The 21,978-nt window shown below is 43.4% G+C and overlaps 2 protein-coding genes across 8 annotated transcripts in view; one reads left to right on the forward strand and one right to left on the reverse strand.

Moving 5' to 3' along the window:
• The window catches only part of LOC311584428 (protein SPO16 homolog), a 100,574-nt gene extending 92,735 nt beyond the window's left edge, over positions 1-7,839 (forward strand). For all 4 annotated transcript variants that reach the window (XM_084758735.1, XM_084758733.1, XM_084758736.1 and 1 more), the window contains exons 3-6: positions 2,270-2,363; positions 4,020-4,188; positions 4,735-4,813; positions 7,568-7,839. In XM_084758735.1, the coding sequence (XP_084614861.1) occupies positions 2,270-2,363; positions 4,020-4,188; positions 4,735-4,813; positions 7,568-7,711 (486 nt within the window). In that variant the 3' untranslated portion in view covers positions 7,712-7,839. The remainder of the gene's footprint in view (positions 1-2,269; positions 2,364-4,019; positions 4,189-4,734; positions 4,814-7,567) is intronic.
• Positions 7,840-8,778: 939 nt separating this feature from the next.
• GLMN (glomulin, FKBP associated protein) overlaps positions 8,779-21,978 on the reverse strand; it is a 36,081-nt gene continuing 22,881 nt past the window's right edge. For 3 of the 4 annotated variants that reach the window (XM_084758783.1, XM_084758784.1, XM_084758785.1), the window contains exons 10-19: positions 21,957-21,978; positions 21,625-21,714; positions 20,777-20,818; positions 20,599-20,672; positions 18,129-18,213; positions 17,563-17,669; positions 16,959-17,022; positions 10,469-10,592; positions 9,242-9,324; positions 8,779-9,045 (exon numbers count right to left, since the gene is read on the reverse strand). The exon at positions 21,957-21,978 is cut by the window's right edge and continues 9 nt beyond it. In XM_084758783.1, the coding sequence (XP_084614909.1) occupies positions 8,935-9,045; positions 9,242-9,324; positions 10,469-10,592; positions 16,959-17,022; positions 17,563-17,669; positions 18,129-18,213; positions 20,599-20,672; positions 20,777-20,818; positions 21,625-21,714; positions 21,957-21,978 (802 nt within the window). In that variant the 3' untranslated portion in view covers positions 8,779-8,934. The remainder of the gene's footprint in view (positions 9,046-9,241; positions 9,325-10,468; positions 10,593-16,958; positions 17,023-17,562; positions 17,670-18,128; positions 18,214-20,598; positions 20,673-20,776; positions 20,819-21,624; positions 21,715-21,956) is intronic. The other variant, XM_084758786.1, reaches the window with a different exon arrangement.

Consider the following 21,978-nt stretch of genomic DNA (forward strand, 5'->3'; position numbering starts at 1 on the left):
TCTTGCATATCTGTTGTATCCTTTCATATTTTTTGTTCTTTGCTAAAAATTTGAACATTTTTCATCCCCTATTTTAAGATATCTGTTAACCCAACCATAAGGGTCCCCTGTGTACTCATTTTTATTAGTGACTATTTATGGTCTCTTTCGTTTAAACTTACCTCTTATGTCTGGCTGGGGTAGGTGTGTGTGTGTGTTGTAATTTATATTTTAAAATTTGACGTCTATGATATATTTAGAATATGCTCTTCTGCAAAGTCCTTAATTCTGTTATTAATTAAATTGATGCTCTGTTTGCCAGGCAAAACACATTTTTATTTTAGATGAATAATGCATTTAATATAAGTCTTCAGTACTATACAAGATACAGTTTAAATTGCATCACCAAAACTGGTGAGCACATGTGCAGAGCTCCTGATTGGATTCCCTTCACTGGACACAAATTCAATTTCTTTTCTTTTCTTTCTTTTTGTTTTTGTTTTTTTGTTTTGTTTTGTTTTGTTTTATGTTTTTTCGAGACAGGGTTTTTCTGTGTAGCCTTGGATGTCCTGGACTTTTGTAGACCAGGCTGGCCTCGAACTTACAGTGATCCGCCTGCCTCTGCCTCCCAAGTGCTGGGATTAAAGTCGTGCATCACCACGCCTGCCTGTAATTCATATTTAAATGAGTTTTGTTTATTTTTATTTGCTAACTTTGGCAAGCCAAGCTCTGTATTATTAGTTAACTAACCTTCTGTGCATCTAGAATGGCACTAGTTCTGGGAGACTTGGGAAAGGTGCACCAGCAGGGCAAGTCAGAGCCCTGCCAGCTACCCCCAGGCTGAAGCGGCTGCAGCTGCTGCACTCCTGTGAGAGGTGCCCCACTTCTGCCAAGAGCTCTGCTCGGCTTTCCCTCTGTCCTTCCTGAACTGGCAGGTGCCTTGGGGGAAGAAATGGCCTAAATATTGGGGTCATGTCTTTGAATTTCTGTGCAGATCCTAGCCTTATAATTTCTCACTGTCCTGCTAGCTCTTTGATGAATTCGTACAGTTTTTTGTTTTTCAGACTGTTGTTTTTTAAGTTCTTTGAGCAGGAGAGTTGGCCTAAATTACTGAATCTGCTTTTGCTGGAAGCAGTGTACAGTTCTAAGACCACCCAGGAAAGGGTCGTGGTTGGACTCCAGGGCAACCATGTGACACACAGGTCTCAGTGACACACAACACTCTCTTTAGGAAGGAAAGGGAGCACATGTTGCAGATGAGGTGTTTAGATTACATTGTTCTGAGGGAAGATATAAAGTCAGTTTAGGTATGGAGTGTCTGTGCGTGCACGCGTGTACATGTGTGTGTGCACGTGTGTACATGTGTGTGTATGTGGTGTGTGTGCATGTGCACACGTATATGTGATGTATTTGTACATGTATGTGGGTGCAGATGCTTGTATACAAATTTTCACAGGCTAGAGTCCTGCTATGCCTTTCTTCCTCATTTTCTCAGGACAGAGTCACTTACTGAGCCTGGAGCTGGGCTGGTGGCCAACAAGCACAGTACTGGGGTCACACACATGTGTGGCTGTGCCTGTTTTTTTACATGGCATCTAGGGATTTGAACACAGTCCTTAATGCTTGCCCAAGAAGTGGTCTTACCCACTGTGCTATCTCCCCAGGACCTAGGTTACAGGCTTTTTGTTTTGTTTTGTTTTGAATGTGGAGGCTAACAAGCCTGAGTTCTGACGTTAGGAAACATATTAACCACTTAGGTTTTAATCCTTTGGTTGGGATGATTTAGCTGCTTGGGTGGAATAATAAATAAGGTAATGTTTAAGTCAGAACACAGCAATGCTGCCTTTATATGTTTTCTGGCTCACCTACAGTGAATGTAATGTAACACATGCATTAGGCGATTGGTTGCCCCCTGTGTGGCAGTCTGTCACTATGTGGGCCTCCCGGCTATCTAGGGGACACCTCCCTGCTTCTGCACGAATTGCCGGATGGTTTCTTTAAAAAGCACTTTTATTAGTTCTCATAGATATTAGTTAGTGAACAGTGCTCCTTTTTTTGTCCCTAAGTAATATTCACTCATATCCAGATGAATAATCAGAATTTCAATAGAAACAGTTTCACTTTTTTCTCCCCAGTGTTTTGCCCAAGAGAGTAGGTATGTTTCTTTGGTGATCAGTCTTTAAGTGGAACAGTTATAAACAAACCATTAAACACTTTTAATTTTTTGTTAGCTGTAATAAAAATCATCTCAAGCATGTCTTATGTTTGTGTTTCTGAAAATTCTTTTAAGAGTTATGAAATCGCAACTGCCCTGGAGAATCGAAGCCACAAGGTTCGGTATTCAGATACATTGGAAAGTGGATCGATTGTATTTTCTCTCTCTGGTATGGAATATTTGCTTATTGCCTTTATTCAAGTTTTTTTTTTAAACTATGTGAAGTACATCCTAATTTTGCAGCTCAGTAGCAGTATAACCACTTAGTGTGTTTCTTTTGGAAGAGCATGTGGTTACACTTTGCTCTTGCTGTGGAAGCAGTGCAGATAGCCAACTGTGGGGTATATTTCTTTGGTTAAATGGAGTCTTGAGGATGGGAAAATGTACTTGCTTTGGACTAAGGTGAAAATAGAAAACTGTACTTGCCTAACAATAAATAGAAATTGTTATAATTTGCCAACAAGTATACCCCTGGCCAGAATTTACATACCCAGACAAATATGTGATATTTTCCCATTATTTTGATTTATTGGAAAAAAACACTGAAGAACTTTATGGGGACAAATAAATGTTCCTGAAATTATAAAATTATGTGTGAGTCATGGCAAAGTACATGACACCCCCAAGATGGTGCTGGGGCTCTGGAGGGTTAGCTCTCTCTGTGCTTGGGAAGGGACAGGAGGGAGGGAGGGAGGGAGGGAGGGAGGGAGGGAGGGCAGCTTGCCAGTCTGCACTAGCACACAGCAACCCCAGCGCACAGGCCCAAGGTGAGCCTGGGCCGCACGATGTGACCATCTCCAAATCAGAAGAGAGGAACCATTCCGTTAGGGGTTTGCCACTGTAGCAGGGACGCTGGAAGGCAGCTGCTTCCAGGTCATCTGCAGAGACACGCTGAACATCATCCGGATCCAAAAGCCTGAACAATTTAGCTCACCCCATGTCCCTTGAGGCTGCTCTGCTGAGCTGGTCCCAGGTCAGCTTACTTGAATATATTACTTTACATGGTTCCTGAGCGTATGGGAGGAGAGTTTCTTTGACACGAAATAATTGAAGATTTGCTTTAAACTCTGTTTCCCTCACTGGTTCTAGCCTTTGACTGTCCTGAGTTGGTGAGCACACACACTGCTTGTAAGGTGGTGGCTCTGGGGGACACGGCGCCTCCTCTCCACATGTCCCCGTGGGCCTTCCTTTGCTATTGGCTTGTATCCTTTGGAATGGCCTTTCTCATTAGCCAGTAAATGTTTTTTTAAATTTAATATGAAAGGTTTTTTGTGTTTGTTTGTTTGTGTGTTTGCGGCAGTTCTCATTCTGTAGTCCTGGATGGCCTTGGCTCACCGCAGTTTCCTGTCTCAGTCTTCCATGTGTTAAGACTACAGACGCACACTGCCACATCTGGCTTGAAGGGTGAACTTTTAAAATAGACTTAATTTTTTTTTTCTAGACAGGGGTTCTCTGTGTACACCTCTGGCTGTCCTGGACTCGCTTTGTAGACCAGGCTGGCCTCAAACTCACAGCGATCTGCCTGCTTCTGCCTCCTGAGTGCTGGTATTAAAGGTGTGCGCCACTACCGCCCTGCTAGACTTAATCTTTTAATTAAAATTAGGCAGCACCTTCATGTGCCCAGTGCCTTGGCAGAAAACAAAAAACAAAAAACTACTGGCCAACATTTCTCCTTTAACTATGTAGAACAAGCCACTCTGCTATAGAGAGCATGTCAAAGAATTATCCAAGTAACAAAGTCTGTTCCTTATGAGTTTGAAGTCAGTGATCTTTTTGAGCTTATACATTTTGTTCTATGTATATTTATTATATTCACTTTTCCTAGGAGTTGCATTTTTATTGATGGATGCTAACGAATGTATAATATCAGCTGAGGAAATATTTCTAACCAAAATTGAGAAGTTTATTACCATTCACCAAAATAGTTTTTTGGTTCTGTTTGCCCCACTCCATGGGCCTGAAGAATGGAATCTCATGTTCAGGATTCAGCAGAGGTATGAACGCAAAGTGCAGCCAACTTTTCTTTCTTTCTTTCTTTCTTTCTTTCTTTCTTTCTTTCTTTCTTTCTTTCTTTCTTTCTTTTTTCTGAGACAGGTTTTTCTGTGTAGCCATGGCTGTCCTGGACTCACTTTGTAGACCAGGCTGGCCTTGAACTCACAGCGATCCACCTGCCTCTACCTCCTGAGTGCGGGGATTAAAGGCGTGCGCCACCACGCCCGGCACAGCCAAACACTGTTGTTTACTTCGGCTCTTAATGCTTTTAGGCAGTTAAGTTTTATTTTGCTGGAAGATAAACTTTATAACCTGTCATATGTAATCACACAAGGCAGACAGCTATTCCTTAAGCCAAGGTGACTAGAGTTGATGTTGATTATTCTACAAAAGCAAAGCTGAGTGAGCACTAAATTCTGGTTATACAGCTACCTTTAATCTTCTAAGATGCGATGTAAAATGATTGAGCATGTGACAGAACTGTAGCTCCGCCCCCTCCTCGCCCTGCCTATGACAGCAAATGCCAGTCAGCTCCACTTTCTTTTCAGATTCTTGGGCAGTAACTTACGAATACTTCCCGTACACAACACTGTAAATGCCATTGACCTTATGTGCACTATAGCTAAGGTAAGTTGCCTGGGGAAGAGATACTCATACACATCTTGGCCAGAGATTTTAAGGTTTTGTTTTTAAATATGTTTTTGAGATAATATATCATCCTCTCCCCATTGCTACTTTAAAGGCTCCCTACATATCCCACTCTTTCTTTCCAATGCTACATGTGTGTGTGTTCCTAAAAACATAAATATAACCTGTTCAGTCCCTTTAATACTATTTGTGTATGATTTCCAGGCTAACCACAATTTGAGTTGTGTCCAGGCTTGACCCTCATGAACTTTCCCTGTGTTAGCATCTCTATTGGTGCTGTCTTCTTGTAGGTCATATTATTTATTATTATTATTATGATGATGATGATGTATACAGTGCTCTGCCTACATGTACTCCTGCAAGCCAGAAGAGGGAGCCATATCACATTACAGATGGTTATGAGCCACCATGTGGTTGCTGGGAATTGAACTCAGGACTTTTGGAAGAGCAGGCAGTGCTCTTAACCACTGAGCCATTTCTCCAGCCCCTTGTAGGTCATATTTAACCATCAGTGTTGATGAGACTTCATGGGTGTAGCTTCTCACATTTCTAGGAGACACAATTTCACACCAAACTCCCTATTCTGACTCGTAAAATCTGACTCTTTTCCAGTGACCCCAAAGCCTTAGATGCGGGAGCTGTGTGGTAGTGTATCAGTTAGAACTTGTAGAGGAATTTCAATCCTTGCTACTCTGGCAGGGGATCCCACCCAAAGACCTAGGTCTGTGATCCAGCTGGAATACAGACATGCCCTTAGTATACACTTTCATCCCTCTCCCTCGGGCTGGAATATAGATATGCCTTTATTCTATACCCCAATCCCAAACAGTGACATCTAATTGAGAGACAACGTGATGAATTAGAGAGTGAGTCAGAGACAGGATGTGCCTGCCTCAAGACAGAGACGGGGTGGTTATTTAAGAGCAGTGTAGAGAGTGAGAGAGACAGTGCAGGACAGAGGAGTGGAGTCTGTGCAGACAGTGGAGTTCAGAAGTACAGTCCAGTTCAATGCAGCTGAGTTCATGCAGTTCAGCTCTTAAGAGCTCAGAAGCAGTTTTTCCTATCAGAGAAATTCAGTGAGAAGCAGAGAGAAGCCAGTTTGAAGAAGTTAGAGGCAGAACAGCTGAGTTGAGCCAGCCAGCCAGAGTTTAGAAAGAACTAGAAAGAGCGAGTTTATTCAGCAGTAACTCTTGGAGGCTAAAAACACTCTGGGCCTCTTAGCATACCCTGACGCTGGAAGCTGAAGCTTTCAAGGTCCAGGCTTGCAGAAGATTACCATCTTTTTCAGACCCTAAGAGACACTTTTTTCCTCCCTAAAGTGTGTGTGGTGGGGGGGGGGGGTAGAATTACTGTGTGTGCCTTATGGTCTGATTGCCGTTGTTACTGTTTTTCTTGTTTCACTGCTCTAAAAACTGGGTGTGGCTTCCAGCCCTAGGCCTAAGGATAGAAACACTCTGGTCTCAGCCCAAGCCTTGCATTAGTAAAGCTTGGGTACAGCTCTCATCCCATGCCATCATCAGAGGAAATAAAATCATTTACAAGAATTAGGCTCCACAATTCTGTGGTTTTCTATAATGATCTTTTGTCTTTGCAAAGAGAAGTTTCCTTGGTAAGGGTGAGGACTAACTGTACCTGTAGGTACAATGGAAACATTTAAAGTACGCTAGGGAACACGCTGGTCTAGTCCAGTGACCATTGTAGGTTCCCCTCTAAGACCCACAGCTCCACCAGCCCTGGGCAGTTGGCAGGCTTCCAGGACAGGAGGCTCTCCCTCTTGACGAGCAGGTCTTACGTCCAGTTACAGAGCTGTTGGTTCCTGCTGAGACATGCATGCCACCACTGCACCCTTAGGGTTATCACGTCATGCTGGTCACTGCTGCGCTCCACGGGCATCGCAGCTGCAGGGTTGCTGGCCGCTCCCTCCTTTGGAAGTTGGCACCTTCTGGGGCCATGAAGGCTGGTCTTCAGGGGAGCTTTCAGGTCAGCGTCAGCTCCAGCACCAGCTCCAGGCACGACTGAAGTGCATGGTGTCCTCAGCAATAAGTACTTTTACTTGCTTTTTAGCCATGGGGCAACCAAGAGAAATTGCATTAGCCTCTAATGTTTTGGGAGTCTCTTGGACAACCTTGACCAACAAGTCAAGAGGGCTCCTCATGCCTGGTGCTGGGGTCTGTTAGGTGGTCTGTGGCTCTTGCAAGCATTGTCAGCTGCCAGGAGGGAAAACTTCATCCTCAAGCCTGAGGTCTTCTCAGCGTACATCTGGTAACCATGGGAACTGCTGCCCACCGGTGCAGTCTCTTCCCGGGGGCTTCTCCATGAAGCGTGCATAGATACCTCAACTTCCCTTCCTTGTGCCTGCATTGGAAGGTATGTCCGAAAGCATTCCTAATACTACAGTTTGGGGTGTTAGGGTTTGAGGTCCACTGGGGATACAGTTCAGGTACCTTCTTCTCTATCACTCTAATTCACACAAACTTTTTTTGGAAAATAGGTATCAAGAGGTGTTTGCTAAATTATCATTTGAGGCAGGATTTCACTCTGTAGCTCTGGGTATCCTAAGACTCCCCATCCAGACAAGGCTAGCTTCAAACTCAAATAGATCCACCTGCTTCAGACTCCCAAGTGCTGGGGTCAGATGTGTGCGCCACCACTCCAGCAAAATGAATTTTGTAATATATAATCTTACAAAAACAGTTTCTATAAATAATGCTATATGCTTACATCTTCTTTCAGACTTCCTCTAAACCAAACATAGACAGCATCTGCTACAGGATGATCACAGCTAAGGCTTACGTCATAGAGCAGAGTCCTGTCTGGAGAACTCTCCAGAAGATAAAGCTGAGCGCTGACCCAGTCAGCCCAGATCCACAGTACTGACCTAAGGGCTCTCTAGGAAGAATATCCAGATAATTAAACTTACGAGATTACAATGTCCAAATGTATATTTGAGGGCATGTATATATTTAAAATAATATGTATAAATTAAACATGATTTTATTTTGGGAGTTGGGCTGAGTGATTCCTTTAATGGTTAGGAGTGTAACTGTGTGGCACAGTGCTACCCTGACATATACAGGCCCTTTTTAACCAACACTGCAGGGGGAAAAAAAGAGAAAATGATGATATATACACAAAGCGCAGTTTCTCAATGATACCTTGTTGATGCACAAATCTAGTATGAAATGAAAGTGCAGAATGTATTAGTTGGACTAAAGGAAAAGCCATGTACATTTTGGGGGCTTTCTAAAAATAATCGCTGCAGGCGTTTTCACACATAACTGCAAGAGATTCCTTTTTAAGTTTCTTGAGACAGGGTTCCATGTGGAGGCTCATCTGTAACTAACACTCTGCCTCTACCTCCCAACCACAAGCACTGCTGCTCCCCAAGACCGCTTTCAGGCCATGACCAGGGAGGGGAGTTAGGAAACCAACCAACTGTTCTGAAGTACAAATGTCCATACTTCCACAGCAGTGTGGTACCAGCCTGGCAGAGGAGCCCTAGGGTGTCAACAAGCAGAAAGTGTACCTGGCTTTTTACAAACTAATAAAGTAGCATGTTAGCTTTTTTTTAAAGAATTGTTTTATGGGTTGTAGATGGCTCAGCTGTTAAAGGATAGGCTCACAACCAAAAAAATAACAATTGTTTTAGGTGTGTCGATGTTTCACCTCATATTTGCACCTGCGCATGTACGCACCTGTACGTGTACACACACACACACACACACACACACACACACACACACACACACACACACACACACACACACACACACACACACACACACACACACACACGCCTGGTGCTCATAGAGGCCAGAAGAGGGTGCCACAGCTTCTGCATCTGAAGTTACAGAGGTGTAACCTCCAGGTGGGTGCGGAGACCTGGATCCAGGTCCTCTGGAAAAGCAGGAAGTGCTCTTAACCATGGAGTGATCTTTCCAGGCTTTTAAAAGGGAGGGCAATTTACTACGGACAAGTATCAGAAACTGACAAGCCAAGAAAAAATAACAGCTGTATTTTTCTAGCAGTGCGTTTCTGCAGCTATTTTTCTGGCAGTATAAAGGATACTGGAAAACTATTTATGTAACAGAGTTTTTACTTTATCCAACATTTTCTTCAGAGGTGGACTTGGTCCTGATTTCAATGAGTTCTTCTACTCGAGCCAGAACACTTTCAATCAAGTCAAACGTGAAAAGAGCTGAGTGTAAGACCTGAAATGCCAAGACAAGAGATGCTCTTGCTGATGGCCCAGGCTGACCTCTAACTTGCAGCCCCCCGTTTCAGCACCCCCTGCAGGGGCTCCAGACCCACCTCCACACCCAGCAGTGATCTGTGTCATTAATGCTGCTTCTAAAACACAGCCCACAGAGCATCTCAGGCTGGGTGCAGCTCTGGAGCTGGGCTTACCGTGAGCTGCATCTCAGGAGGCATCGCAGGCATCTCTTCTCCTCCCACTGTCACTGAGCAAACACCTTTACACATCGAGGCTACTGTAGAGAGGGAAAAAAAAAGCGTTTCACAGTTAGCCAGCACAGCATTTTGTAGTTTCTGCCCTGTGTGTGTTTGTAGTGTTGGGAATCAAACGCAGGGTCTTGAACGTACTAGGGGAATGCTTTACTGCTGAGCTCGTGTCCAGCCCCAAGGCTAACTTTATTACATGTATGTACATGTGTGTACTGTGTGTGCATGTGTGGGGGTCAGAGGACTTGAGGTCAGTTCTTCCACCACATGGGTGCCAGGGATTGGACTCAGGCTGTAGGCACAGCAGATGGCAAGGAGCCATCTTGTCATCTCTCAGATTTTAATAATACACTTACAAGCCACTTCAGTCATTACTAATTTTAAACGTGTCAGAGAGGTAACACCTTAGGGAATATTAGTTATAGAAAGTTAAACACTAGAATTATGCAACACATGAACTAATTCTCTATGGAAAGAGCTCTATTTGGCATGTATGGGACACATGAAACTTGCTTCTGTAGTATGCTGGAATTACTGCCATCATGCCTACAGGACAGTTCCTAATAACACCCATGCAGGGATTGTAATATCACCACAGCACAATTGCTAACAGTAAAAAAGTAATTCTGAATCTGCATTTCTTTTTTAAAAATTGTACAAATTTACTACGGGGCACTGAGGGGTGGGCCATTTGATGGTGTAAAAGTACGCACTGGCACCTGAGGACAGATGTCTGTGATACACCCACTCACATCCAGAACCGAAAGCTTTAAGACACAGAGTTTTCCATTTGTTTTAAGTCTTCATTAACCCTATTTCAGTACTGGCTAAGAATCATTTCAACTGCACACATGCAGCTTTCACAGCCCCTTGATTTTGCATAAAGGGATCATGCACTAACACATGACCGTTGCGGAGGGCGAGATGGCTCAGTGCTCTAACAGTGACCCTGGGGTGTTCCCAGCACCCACACGGGTGTCCAAAAGCACCTGTCACTGCAGTTCCAAGTGACCCAGCAACCTCTTCTGACTGCCACGGGCTCATCTACACATGTAGCACACACAAATACACTCAGGCACAGACAGACACATAAAGTAAATATTTTAAAAAATATGGCCATTCCAGAATTTGAATGTTTAGATCTAATGGAAAATAAAATTGCATATTACCAACCTTGGCTATTTTGTTGGCTGTTTTTAATTTCTGCTTCATAATGTGCTTTTGACATATTAAGTCCTATATGAAGTGGCTTTAAAAAATTATTTTCAATCTTTCCAAGTTCTGTCCATAATCCAGTCTGTTTAAAAGATTTAATGAACAAGTTAGTGACCTGGTTCAGCACAGACAGGATGCCTTCTGTCAACAGGGGAAACAATGTGGGCATCACGGTCCTGCCCTTCCAGACACTATGCATTAAGTCACGGTGTTGTCAGCCAGCAGTGCCCACTAGAACAGTGTACAGCACACGGCTTACCACGCTCTGCCTGAGTAACTCCTGACATGGAGATTTGTGACCACATTAACTGGTACTATCCTGTAGTTTCCCTATACTACAGGCCATCTACACGGGTACAGTGCACACTGTTGCACCAGCACAGACGACAGGAGACGAAAATAGTGAACGTATAACAATAGAGTATTACTCTGCCATAAAGAATCAAAGTGTCATTTCAGAAAAATGAAACCGGAGTTAATCTGATGTAAAGTAAGACACTTGACAAATACCTCATATTGTTATCTCTCATATGCAGAATTCAGACTTTTTTTTGAGACATGAAAATAGAAGAGGGACAATTTAAAAGGAGAAAAGAGCTAGTGGGAGGGAGAAAGAGGGCAACAGAGTGAGAGGGGTTCGCCATAGAGGAAGTATCATATGTGCATCTGTGAGAGGGGTTCACCATGATGGGCGTGTCCTATGTGCATCTGTGAGAGGGGTTCACCATGATGGGCGTGTCCTATGTGCATCTGTGAGAGGGGTTCACCATGATGGGCGTGTCCTATGTGCATCTGTGAGAGGGGTTCACCATGATGGGCGTGTCCTATGTGCATCTGTGAGAGGAGTTCACCATGATGGGCGTGTCCTATGTGCATCTGTGAGAGGGGTTCACCATGATGGGTGTGTCCTATGTGCATCTGTGAAAGCGTCATAATGAACCTCATTATTTGGTCAAATAAATATGTTAGTAACAAGACAGAAAAAACTTTATTCTTATACTGCTGGGAAATGCAGAGGTCTAAGGAGAAACAAAATACAAAATCAAACTTAAAAAACAGACCTATCTAGTCCATTCAACATCTATGGATTTATGCTAGGAAAACAAAGATGTGTTTTATAATGCTTGCATTGTAGAGATGCCTTTAAAAACGGTTAATGAAGACTGCAAGAATACTTTTCATAACAGGAAAATGTTAAGTTGTGGTATATTCACATAACAGAAAATTACAGACATTAAAATTTTTTCTTGAATAAATATTGTTGAATGGACTTGATATTATTTTTATTTAAAAGAGAAAAATGTGCAAAGTGCCACAAGAGTATAATACCAACAAGGGTGACGGGTGTGTGACTCTGGCCTTTACTTCTACTGTTTTGCAAATTTACTTGTGTGTGCATGTGTGTATGTGTGAGGACTTTGTGTGTGTATGTGTGTAAGGATGGGGCTGTGTCATGGTGTCAACGTGGAGCTCAGGAAAATGGACAATTTGTAGCTGGTTCTTTCTCCTGATACATTGTGGGACCCAGAGGTTGAACTCAGGTCATCAGGCCCCTACCTGTTGAGCTGTCCCTCTGGCTCACACACTTAGTATGTGTGTGACGTGTGCATGTCACAGCCCTGTGTGAACGTGAAGGTCAGAGCACAACTGTGCCTTGTGGATTCTCTCCTTACACATTACACTGAACTCAGGCGTGGCACCCACAGAGCCACCTTCAGCTCTCTTACTTTCTCTTGTGTAGTTACCTTGTTTTAAACAGGGAACCTGCTTAGTACTGTTATTTTTAAGTGTGCTTTTAGAGACTTTCATCTTTACTGCACAGGCACGTTAAACAGCAGGACAGTGTGCCACCACCGTTCTCACATCTGTTTACACCTCTCTACCCTCTTATTAACTCCTGTCTCTGTCCCCATTTCCTTTACCTGTGGCTTACAAGCACAGTTATGCACTGTATGCACTGCATACAGGAAGAACACTCAGCACTGATATTTAGGATGTGCGTGAATACTCTGCCTGCATGTGTGTCTGTGTGCCAGGAGAGGGGGGCAGAAGAGCGGCAGCAGGTCTCCTGGGACTGGAGTAGGTATTGAGCACCAAACCTAGATCCTTCACAAGAGTGGTCAATGCGCATGTGTGGGTGCGTGCATGTGTGTCTTGGTTTTTGTTTGTTTGTTTTTGAGACAGGGTTTCTCTCTGTAGCCTGACTGTTCTGGAACTCACTCTGTAGACCAGGCTGGCCTTGAACTCAGAGATCCACCTGCCTCTGCCCACCAAGTGCTGGGATTAAAGGTGTGCACCCATACTGCCTGACAGTGCTCTTAACCACTGAACCATCTCTCAGGTTCCCATGGGGAACACTTCCTTAACCTACACTTCCCATATTTATACAGAAGAAGTATTAATTATGGTTGAAGTACCCTTTACTCAAGGTAGCCATTAACAACCAGGTGCTTAACATTTGTTATGTCGAAATCACTTAATATAGTGAGACCCACTCTTAAAAGCAAAAATAAAAATAAATAACGACCTGTAATTGGCTGGATCTTACTGGGTTGTCCTAGAAGAGGAGTGAGTACAGGAGTGGAAGTCAGGGTGCTAGTTCACCCCTTTGCTCTCAAAACCTGAGCAAAGACTTCCTGTGGGCACACACCTTCCCACAGATGAGAAAACCTAATCATCCTGTTGTTCTGATGTCCAGGCAAGACAAATTCTTGCTGGAATTCACAAATTTTTTGCTTTTCTTGTTCAGCCAGCACAAGGATTTTATAATACCATAATTTGTGATGACTGTTGGCTACAAAGTAAGTTCCAGGCCGGCATGGACAACTTGAGACCCTGTCTAAAAAACAAGACAGCGCAGCCGGCAGCCTGTGCCGCCAACCCCACTGGTCTGAGTTTGATCCTCGGACCCACATGGTAGAACTGATTCCTGAAAGTTGTCCTCTGACCTCCACATACGTACAGTACAGTGCATACAGTACGTACGTACATACACACACACATACACACTTTTTATTATTACTATTAATAATTTTTAAAAGTATTAACTTACAAACAAAAAAAGGTATAACTATATATATATACACTTGTTTCTTTTTCCTTTGCTAACCTCACCTCCCAAGGGCTGTAATTATAGGCATGAGCCATAACATCTGGCAAAGGGCAATAATTTATTTTAATTTGTAGTCTATAACATTAAAACAGTGTATTCTTCAAAATTAGACTTTAGAAAAGTTTAATTAAAAATTCAGACATTTCCTTTCATATGCTGTTCAGCACAATTCCACCCTTTCTATACTGATGCTGTTTTTAGATGTGTGTAGGAGTAAAGATGCTATGGATGTAAAAATATATTCTTTGTCTTGCATGAAAGTAAAACACAAAAGAAATGTTAATAAGATTTCTTTCATCATTAATGGTAAAAAAAAAAGTAACAAGGTATTTTTACAATGTTTGGAAGGATTAAACTTTAGAAATCCTCACACCCGTCTGCCTTTCATTTCATACCCAGGTCCCTGACTTAACACTTCTGAAACCTGTTGAGTTCTGTGTAACTATTCTAAAGATTCAGTGTAGCCTATGCTACCCATCTAGACACTGTGACACCACAGTGAATAGGTTCTAGAACGGCGAGGATCTTGCAAAGACAGAGTCAACTACAATAAAGGGAAGAAAGGGAAAAGGGTGTGGCCGTGCCCCTTCTTGGCCCTTTCTCCTACCATGTGGCTTATTTACTAGATGGTATCACAGAACTTTTGCCACTTCAGTAGTAAGGAGCGTCCACTGCCATTGGCCACATGGCCCTGCAGAGTCCACTGCCACTAGCCACGGGGACACCCCACTTCCCTTGTTTACTGTGTGCTGAGGACTGAACCCATAACTGCTGACAGCTGTCTTGCCACTGAGCTACAGCTCCTGTCCTGGTGTTTTAATCTTGAATAAAGGGACATTAGGAAGGATCTGGTGAGAAGGACAGAAGATAAGCAGTAGCACAATTATGGCTGTATTTTAGAGTAAGTTTATAAATAATTCAAAGCAAGTGAAACTATCTAAAGAATCCCAGCAATGGAGAACGTGAGCCATGAAACTTAGAGATGAGAGATAATTGGTCTATCCAGTTCTAAAGATGACAGCAAACCAGGGTGTGGGGGAGAGTGGAGCGCACTGTGGCGGGGAGGGCAAGGAGGACGAGAAGGAACACAGGCTGCCACTCACAGTGGTCAGGAACCACCTCATCGTTCTTACATGGGGATAGCTTTCGCACTCTTCCCGTGTGCCTTTCTGGCTTTTTAGCTTTCATCTCTTAGTACACCTGAATGGGCAAAACAGGAAGTGGCGGCTTCCTCTGAGGAAAAGCTTAAACGCCACAGTTGTCACCTGTGAGTTGTAGAGGAGCCAGAAGCCACACTTTGTGGTTGGTTGTTTCCAGGGTCCTCCTTCACACCGCAGGCAGGCTGCCCTGTAAGCGCTTCCACACAGGGGGAGCGCATGGCAGTTATTTGCCTTTCCTTGGAACTGCTCTCAGGGGAATGTCCCCATTCCGTTATGCCACAGGTTATTAAGCTGAGCACTAGGCATCAATCTGGCAGTTTATTAGGGCTCCTATTAATTATTTCCCTGGTATGGTAATTCTTATGGTGGGATACAGCAAGACATAAGCAAAAACCAGTATAAAATAAGCCACTAATAAGGCAGCCTTGAGGTAAGTGGTAGTATCCTTTATTATAAAATGTCTGAAGTACATTAAGGCATTACCTATGGATGCCAGAATAGACCCTGCCTTCCCTCTCCAGACTCTGCTGACCCTGTGCTCTACAGCCCACCCACCATTCTCAGTCAGCGAGGTTACTCTGTGCCGAGCAGATCATATCAACGCTTGTGTACGTTCAGCCTTCCTGACTACTGCAAGGCTAAGTTCACACCGCCCCTCAGGACATTTGCCAGGGTCCCAGGACCCAGTGCTGCTCCACTGATGTTGCATCGTTTCTGTTTTTACCATAAGCTCCTTTAGGAATCAGGGGCTGCTTTAATTTCAGGAGTTCTGCATGGACTCATGGCCAATCCCTATAACCTTCTAGGTATCGACACTTGAGTGGAACCTGATCCTTCCTTCCTCTGAGAGGGATTGGTGAGAAGGGAAATAAAGTGTACTTTTCTTTCAGCATTGTGAAGATGACACACAGCACCTCGGCAGGACAGTGGCCACCTCTGTCAGGGTATGGACAGACCAGTGGGAACACAGGGAGCGTCGATAATGATGGCAAGTTTGATAAACATCTGGATAGACAGATCTGTACAGCTATGTTTCAAAAACCAAACCAAAACAACGCCCATACATTTAAAATCTGTGCACTTCATTACTTCACCAAAACAAACAAACAAACAACAAAAACAAAACAAAACAAAACCCTGCTGACATATATTTAACTCTGCCTAACAAAATAATTTTATGCTGAAATGTTTGGGACAAAATATACTGATGTCCAAGTTAACTTTGAAATGCATCAAACAAACAATGGAAACAGAGGGGAGGCTGATACATGGAGTCTGGCCAGTGAACCACTGCCGTAGAATTCTCTTAGCTTTGCTGGACATTTCAATTTTTTCACAATAAAATACTGAAAACAATCATCTAGTACAGACTAAGCCACAGTCAATGGTAGCAGTGGCGTATTTCTGGGTAAAGAGACAAGAGCAGGTCACGCTACTGCGTCCATACACTAAGTGCACACGTGTGGAAGCTGCTCTCTGGAAACCTCAGCTTTCTGTTGCAGACACTCAGACTTCTCATCCTAGTCGTGACTTATCTGAGTGTAAAATATCTCTTTGGCACTTTTATGTGAAACTTAATTACTTTCATTCTTTGTATTACTTTTTTTAAAACTCCAGATTAACAACATGACTCAGTGGATACAGGTAATGGAGAGCAGTTATCAGAATGGAGTAGGCAGAAAGGAGCTCCAAGTAGCGTGATCTTACGGTATGACAAATCTCCCTCAGATAGTTTTCTATTTACTGAATACTTCTAATGAGGTGCTATTAATAATATCCAACTTCCTACATACCATTCAAAAAGTGCCGTCAACAGACCCAGTTTTAGGGCTAAAAATGTCTCAGTCTGTCATGATGGATGAGGCCACATCAGATAATTTTATTCCTATAGCTCAGATTAAAACCCTGAGCTGTATACAAGCAGTGGAAGCTGAGTGAGATGACCGTGTGCTTGTGGACCCCCATGAGGCCAGCGTATGATCCGTGACTTACTCACCCACAGGCCTTAGCAAGACCTGCCACTAGAGAGCAGAGGCACAGCAGGAAAAGTGAGGTGTGCCTGGGGAGTGGCAGCAGGAGTCAGAACAGGTACCCGAAAATACTAAATGCCGCTTTAGGATGACATTCAAGATAGCAGAATGTACTCACAAGTTTTTTTTCCAAATAATTCACTTACTTGATTGTCATTTTCATTATCTTTGATGACCAAATACCTCAATAAATTTAATGAAGCCATAATCCTGTTAATTTAAAAAAAAATTGTTATTTGCAGTATAGATTTATGTATTCAACAACTGCAGTATATAAAGCAAGTTAAAGGCTTGGAAATCCTGTTGCCAACACCTTTGCCCTTGGAACTGTTCCCACTGTTCTGATGTCAGTTCAAAGGGGAGCATCACCCCACACCCCAGAGCCAGCCCCGCTATCCTCCAGACCATTGGTTCCTGCCTTCCAGACTTTAAGGTTCTGTTTATAATACAAGCGTTTGTCCACATCCATTCTAACACACCGAAAGTAAAGTATATGTTCTACATGGGAAAAAATGGACCTGGAAAACAAAACCCAAGTACATAAGCCCTTTATGAACAGTTTTTGGGAGATTCTTATCACAAATGTGTGGTTTTGGATCTCTGTATAAAGCGGAGTACTCCACTGTCCTTGAAAGAAGAGATTTTGTTTCTACGTAAGTCACTGAGCAACTTATACCAGAAAGTTTACGTACTTTAGAACTAGTTACAGATTATAAAGTCACACAAGGCACATCTCCTTGGTCACCTCACCTATCTGAGTTCTGCAGTAAATCTGTCTCAGCGCCCTCGGGGAGGGACAGGACCAAGTCCAGCAGGGAGGTCAGCTGTGTGCCTGCAAACCATTTGTTATGTGTTTTCTGAAAAGCAAGAGAAAGACTGAAAGTTTATGTTGAATCTTATGTACTGTAATAACCCAACACTACAAAAACAATTACACTTTAAATATACACTTTAGCTTTCATTTCTGTGTCCCCATCAACATTCCAGACACGTGAAGATCCTGCTGTTTAAGAACACTGGTGGTCGCTTGTTTCTCCATGGGGTTAAGCATATGCAAATACTGAGGAGACTCAAATTCTTATTTCTCTGAAGTATATAGCACAACAAAAGCCATATTATCAGCCAAACTTAACTAAACTTAAACTAAAATACAGTCTAAGTTTATAGTGAACAAATTTTCAGAATTCAGGGGTGTGGGGATGGTATGTTTTTAAATGGGGAATTTTAGTTATACTGTGGGTAAACCCATATTGATATATGCCACATGTGAATAAATAAATTGGTAACTGACCCCTTACCTGGGTCTGTACTCTTACCTTAAATGAGGTATCAATTTGATTTTTGATATTTTGAATTATAAAGGCTTCTACACCTGAGTGATTACTTGTATTTAATAAGCACCTTGAAAGCAAAATCATAACACATGAAATTATACAATTAAATTGGGCCTTATATAATTTCTAAGAATATAAAATACACAGTGAAGACAATTATCAATGTGGCCAGCCAAGTATGGGGCCATCTTAGCAGTTTTTGCTTCCACTACCTGGTAAGTGCAAGTGGGTGCAGAGGCCAGAGGACACGGGTCTGTTCCATTAGTCGCCTTATTCTTTGGGACAGGGTCTCTCACTGAACCAGAGCCAGGCTGGCACAGCAGGACCCAGCAGTCCTCTTGTTTCCTGCCCCTCTAGCCAGCACTGGGGTTACAGGTGTGTATGAGCATGCACAACTTTCCACATGGATTGTGGAGATTTGAACACAGGCCCAAGCGTGTAAAGGTGTTCCTATCCACTAAGCCATCTCCTTAGCCCTCAAGGAAGAAATTTCTATCAAGTCAGATTCAAATATTTTCTATATATAGTTATAATAATTTAACATGGCAAAATTGGGCACTGGTATAACCTAAAAACTCACAATTGTTCCATGTGAACCTCATGCTGGCTTTTACTTGCTAAGTGACCCTGATGACACTTTAATGGTTCAGATCTCTAGTGTCCCCTAAAGCCCCATGTGCTGACATCCTGGTTCTCAGCTAGTGGTGGCATCTTTAGGAAACATCATGGAAGAAGCCAACTACGTCAGGGCATGTGCTCCTCGCTGCATGAAGAAGGCAGCTCTTCTGCTACCTACACACTACAGCCATGATGTTCTGCCCCAAGGCAACAAAGCCAACTGCACAGACTCAAGCCAGGAGCCAGACGCTACCAAGGAGGTAAGAGAAAGGCATCTCTCGGCAGTGTACAAACAGGACAAGATCTGAGGGCTGAGAGTGTGTAAGCTAGGTCTGGCTGCCTTGTTAGCAGTGAAGAAAAGGGGAGGCTTAGTGATGCGAGTGTTGGACACACCCAAGGACCACTTAGCATTTCAACACTGCTTAGATCAGCCCCCAGAACAGTGAGACAAGCTAGGATCTGTAGGCTGAATTTAGGCTGCTGTTTATGTCAGTGTTATCAGAACACGCCCACCCCCCAAATCAGGACAGTCCAACCCAACTGTTGTCCAGCCTTACAGAGTCTGTATTTTATTGTTTAGCCTAAAGTTTGCTGACCTTTATGGACTTTTAGTGACAAGCCTGTCCAGTTCCAGGTGCCCGCTGTGCTGCCCTCAGTGCTAACTACAAATAATGGAGGTTACTCAACTCTTTTGGGCTCCAGCAGGAACAGTATCAGGCTCAGTTACTCTTTAAGACTGCTCAAGTTCAAAGTGTGTCCATCAGACTAGAAGCTACACACTGCCGCTCACATGGCATGATTCCAGAACATTTGATAAGCTGGTCCTTTAGTTTGCAGATACTGAACAGTACCTTTAATCAATTACATGGCATTAGTCAGTGTCCATCAGCCACATGTAGTAATGAGCCACCAGCTATGTTTTGAGATATCTCCTAAAAGCTCACGTGCTAAGGCTGCGTGCAGCTGACAGGCTTCTTGAAGTGATGAGATGCTGAGGGTTCAAACTGATCAATAGCGGACCCCTCAGCCACGTCATAATATAATGGAATCTTGAGGAATGGGAGCTAGGAGGTAGTCTAGTCCAGGAAGCAGGTCTCAGGGGCACGCCCTGAAAGGTTGTGCTTGTCCTTGGCCCTTCCTTTGAGGTGAGCGGCTCTGCTCCATCATGGTCCCCATGCACTGTCTCCACCTGAGCTCTGTCTTACCATAGGCCCACAGCAGAAGCACTGAGCCCCAGTAACCCTGTCCTCCTAAGCTGCCTCCGCCATCAGATCGGTACACACCTAAACAATGTGTATTTCCTCCTAAGCTGCCTCCGCCATCAGATCGGTACACACCTAAACAATGTGTATTTCCCCCCCCCCCAAGCTGCCTCTGCCATCAGATCGGTACACACCTAAACAATGTGTATTTCCCCCCTAAGTTGCCTCCGCCATCAGATCGGTACACACCTAAACAATGTGTATTTCCCCCCTAAGTTGCCTCCGCCATCAGATCGGTACACACCTAAACAATGTGTATTTCCCCCTAAGTTGCCTCCGCCATCAGATCGGTACACACCTAAACAATGTGTATTTCCCCCCCTAAGCTGCCTCCGCCATCAGATCGGTACACACCTAAACAATGTGTATTTCCCCCCCTAAGCTGCCTCCGCCATCAGATCGGTACACACCTAAACAATGTGTATTTCCCCCTAAGCTGCCTCTGCCATCAGATCGGCACACACTTAAACAATGTGTATTTCCCCCTAAGTTGCCTCCGCCATCAGATCGGCACACACCTAAACAATGTGTATTTCCCCCTAAGTTGCCTCCGCCATCAGATCGGTACACACCTAAACAATGTGTATTTGCCTTGTGAGTCCAACTTGTCGATAAACAGCTGAAGCATGGCTAAACCTTTCTTCCTCTGCAGTGAAACAAATCATAAGATTATACAAAACATTTAAAATTAAATTGTTTATTAAAATTTCTCGCTGTGATTCATGAGTTAAATGTTCAAATCATACGTACCAACGTCTCAATAGGGCAAAGTGTCATTACTTTGACTAAGCCCTAGAAATAAAAGAAAAGCATTTTAAATCCAGATGTAAATAGATTCTGTCTGCAAAGTTAAATTATCACGAGGTGCAAACTACAAGTTGAGAGAAAGAGGGCAGAGAAAGGAGACCTGCTCTTCTGGCCTTGCACTAGTACCTTGGTGGCAAGCTCACTACCGTCAGTTTTGTACACAGCACAAAATGACATGTGACTAAGTGTGATTTTAAAGTCAAGGCTAATTTTCAATTATGTATGGAATAGCAAGAAAATGAAATTAAATGTGCAGGAATATAATACATTGATTAAATATAACCATGGCAAAAGCCACACCTTTCTACTTAAACACTGAGAAAAGTCCACATTCACAGCTAAGGAGCGCCATAGCGAACAGAGAGCACCCGCAGTACACCACAGGAGGAGACACAGTGGACACTGTGTTCACAGCATGGAAACGGGTGGAGCGAGAGTGAAAGTCAAGGGGCCTTTCATTACGCCATCGACTAGGATGGTCGATAAAAGCTATTAAATCTATGTTAATCCTAGGAGTCAGGGGAAGCTCATGAAGAATAAAAAAGTATTTTTAAAGTATATTTATACTTTGATTAATTTAATCAAGATAGAGTTTAGAATTCAGTTTCAGCATCTTCCTCGCTACATAGCAAGTAGTCTGGCTTTTGTCGTGGCCAGCACAGATAGCTCAGGGGACGCTGCAGTAGCACTTGCAGAGGCTGGTAAGAAAGGGAGAGGAGCCACAGGCGACATTGCTTTAGAGCTGAGAATAGGCCAGAGCTGTGGCATATGTGAATGTAAACTCTGCTTACCTGAGGAACTGCTAGAAAACTCTTGATTTCTAAGTACTGGTAAAGTAGGCTGTCGTCTTCTAATCTCAATAAGCTCGTCTCCAGGAGTTCCTACAGATGAAAATACATGCACACACATGCACTTGCAGTTCACAGTGACATTTGATATTTTTACTATTTATAATGCTAGCAGACAGGGAAAAGGGCTTACCCCAAGCCTGATGACCTGAGATCCCCAGAACCCACAGTAGAGAGAATTGGCTTCTGCAGGTTGTCATCTGACCCACACACATGCAAACGTACACACACACACACACACACACACACACACACACAATGGTAGCAAATCTTACCAATCCTTTGGAGAAAACAGAC

The sequence above is a fragment of the Acomys minous genome (assembly GCF_964271855.1).
Source record: "Acomys minous genome assembly, chromosome: 15".
Classification (NCBI taxonomy): domain Eukaryota; kingdom Metazoa; phylum Chordata; class Mammalia; order Rodentia; family Muridae; genus Acomys; species Acomys minous.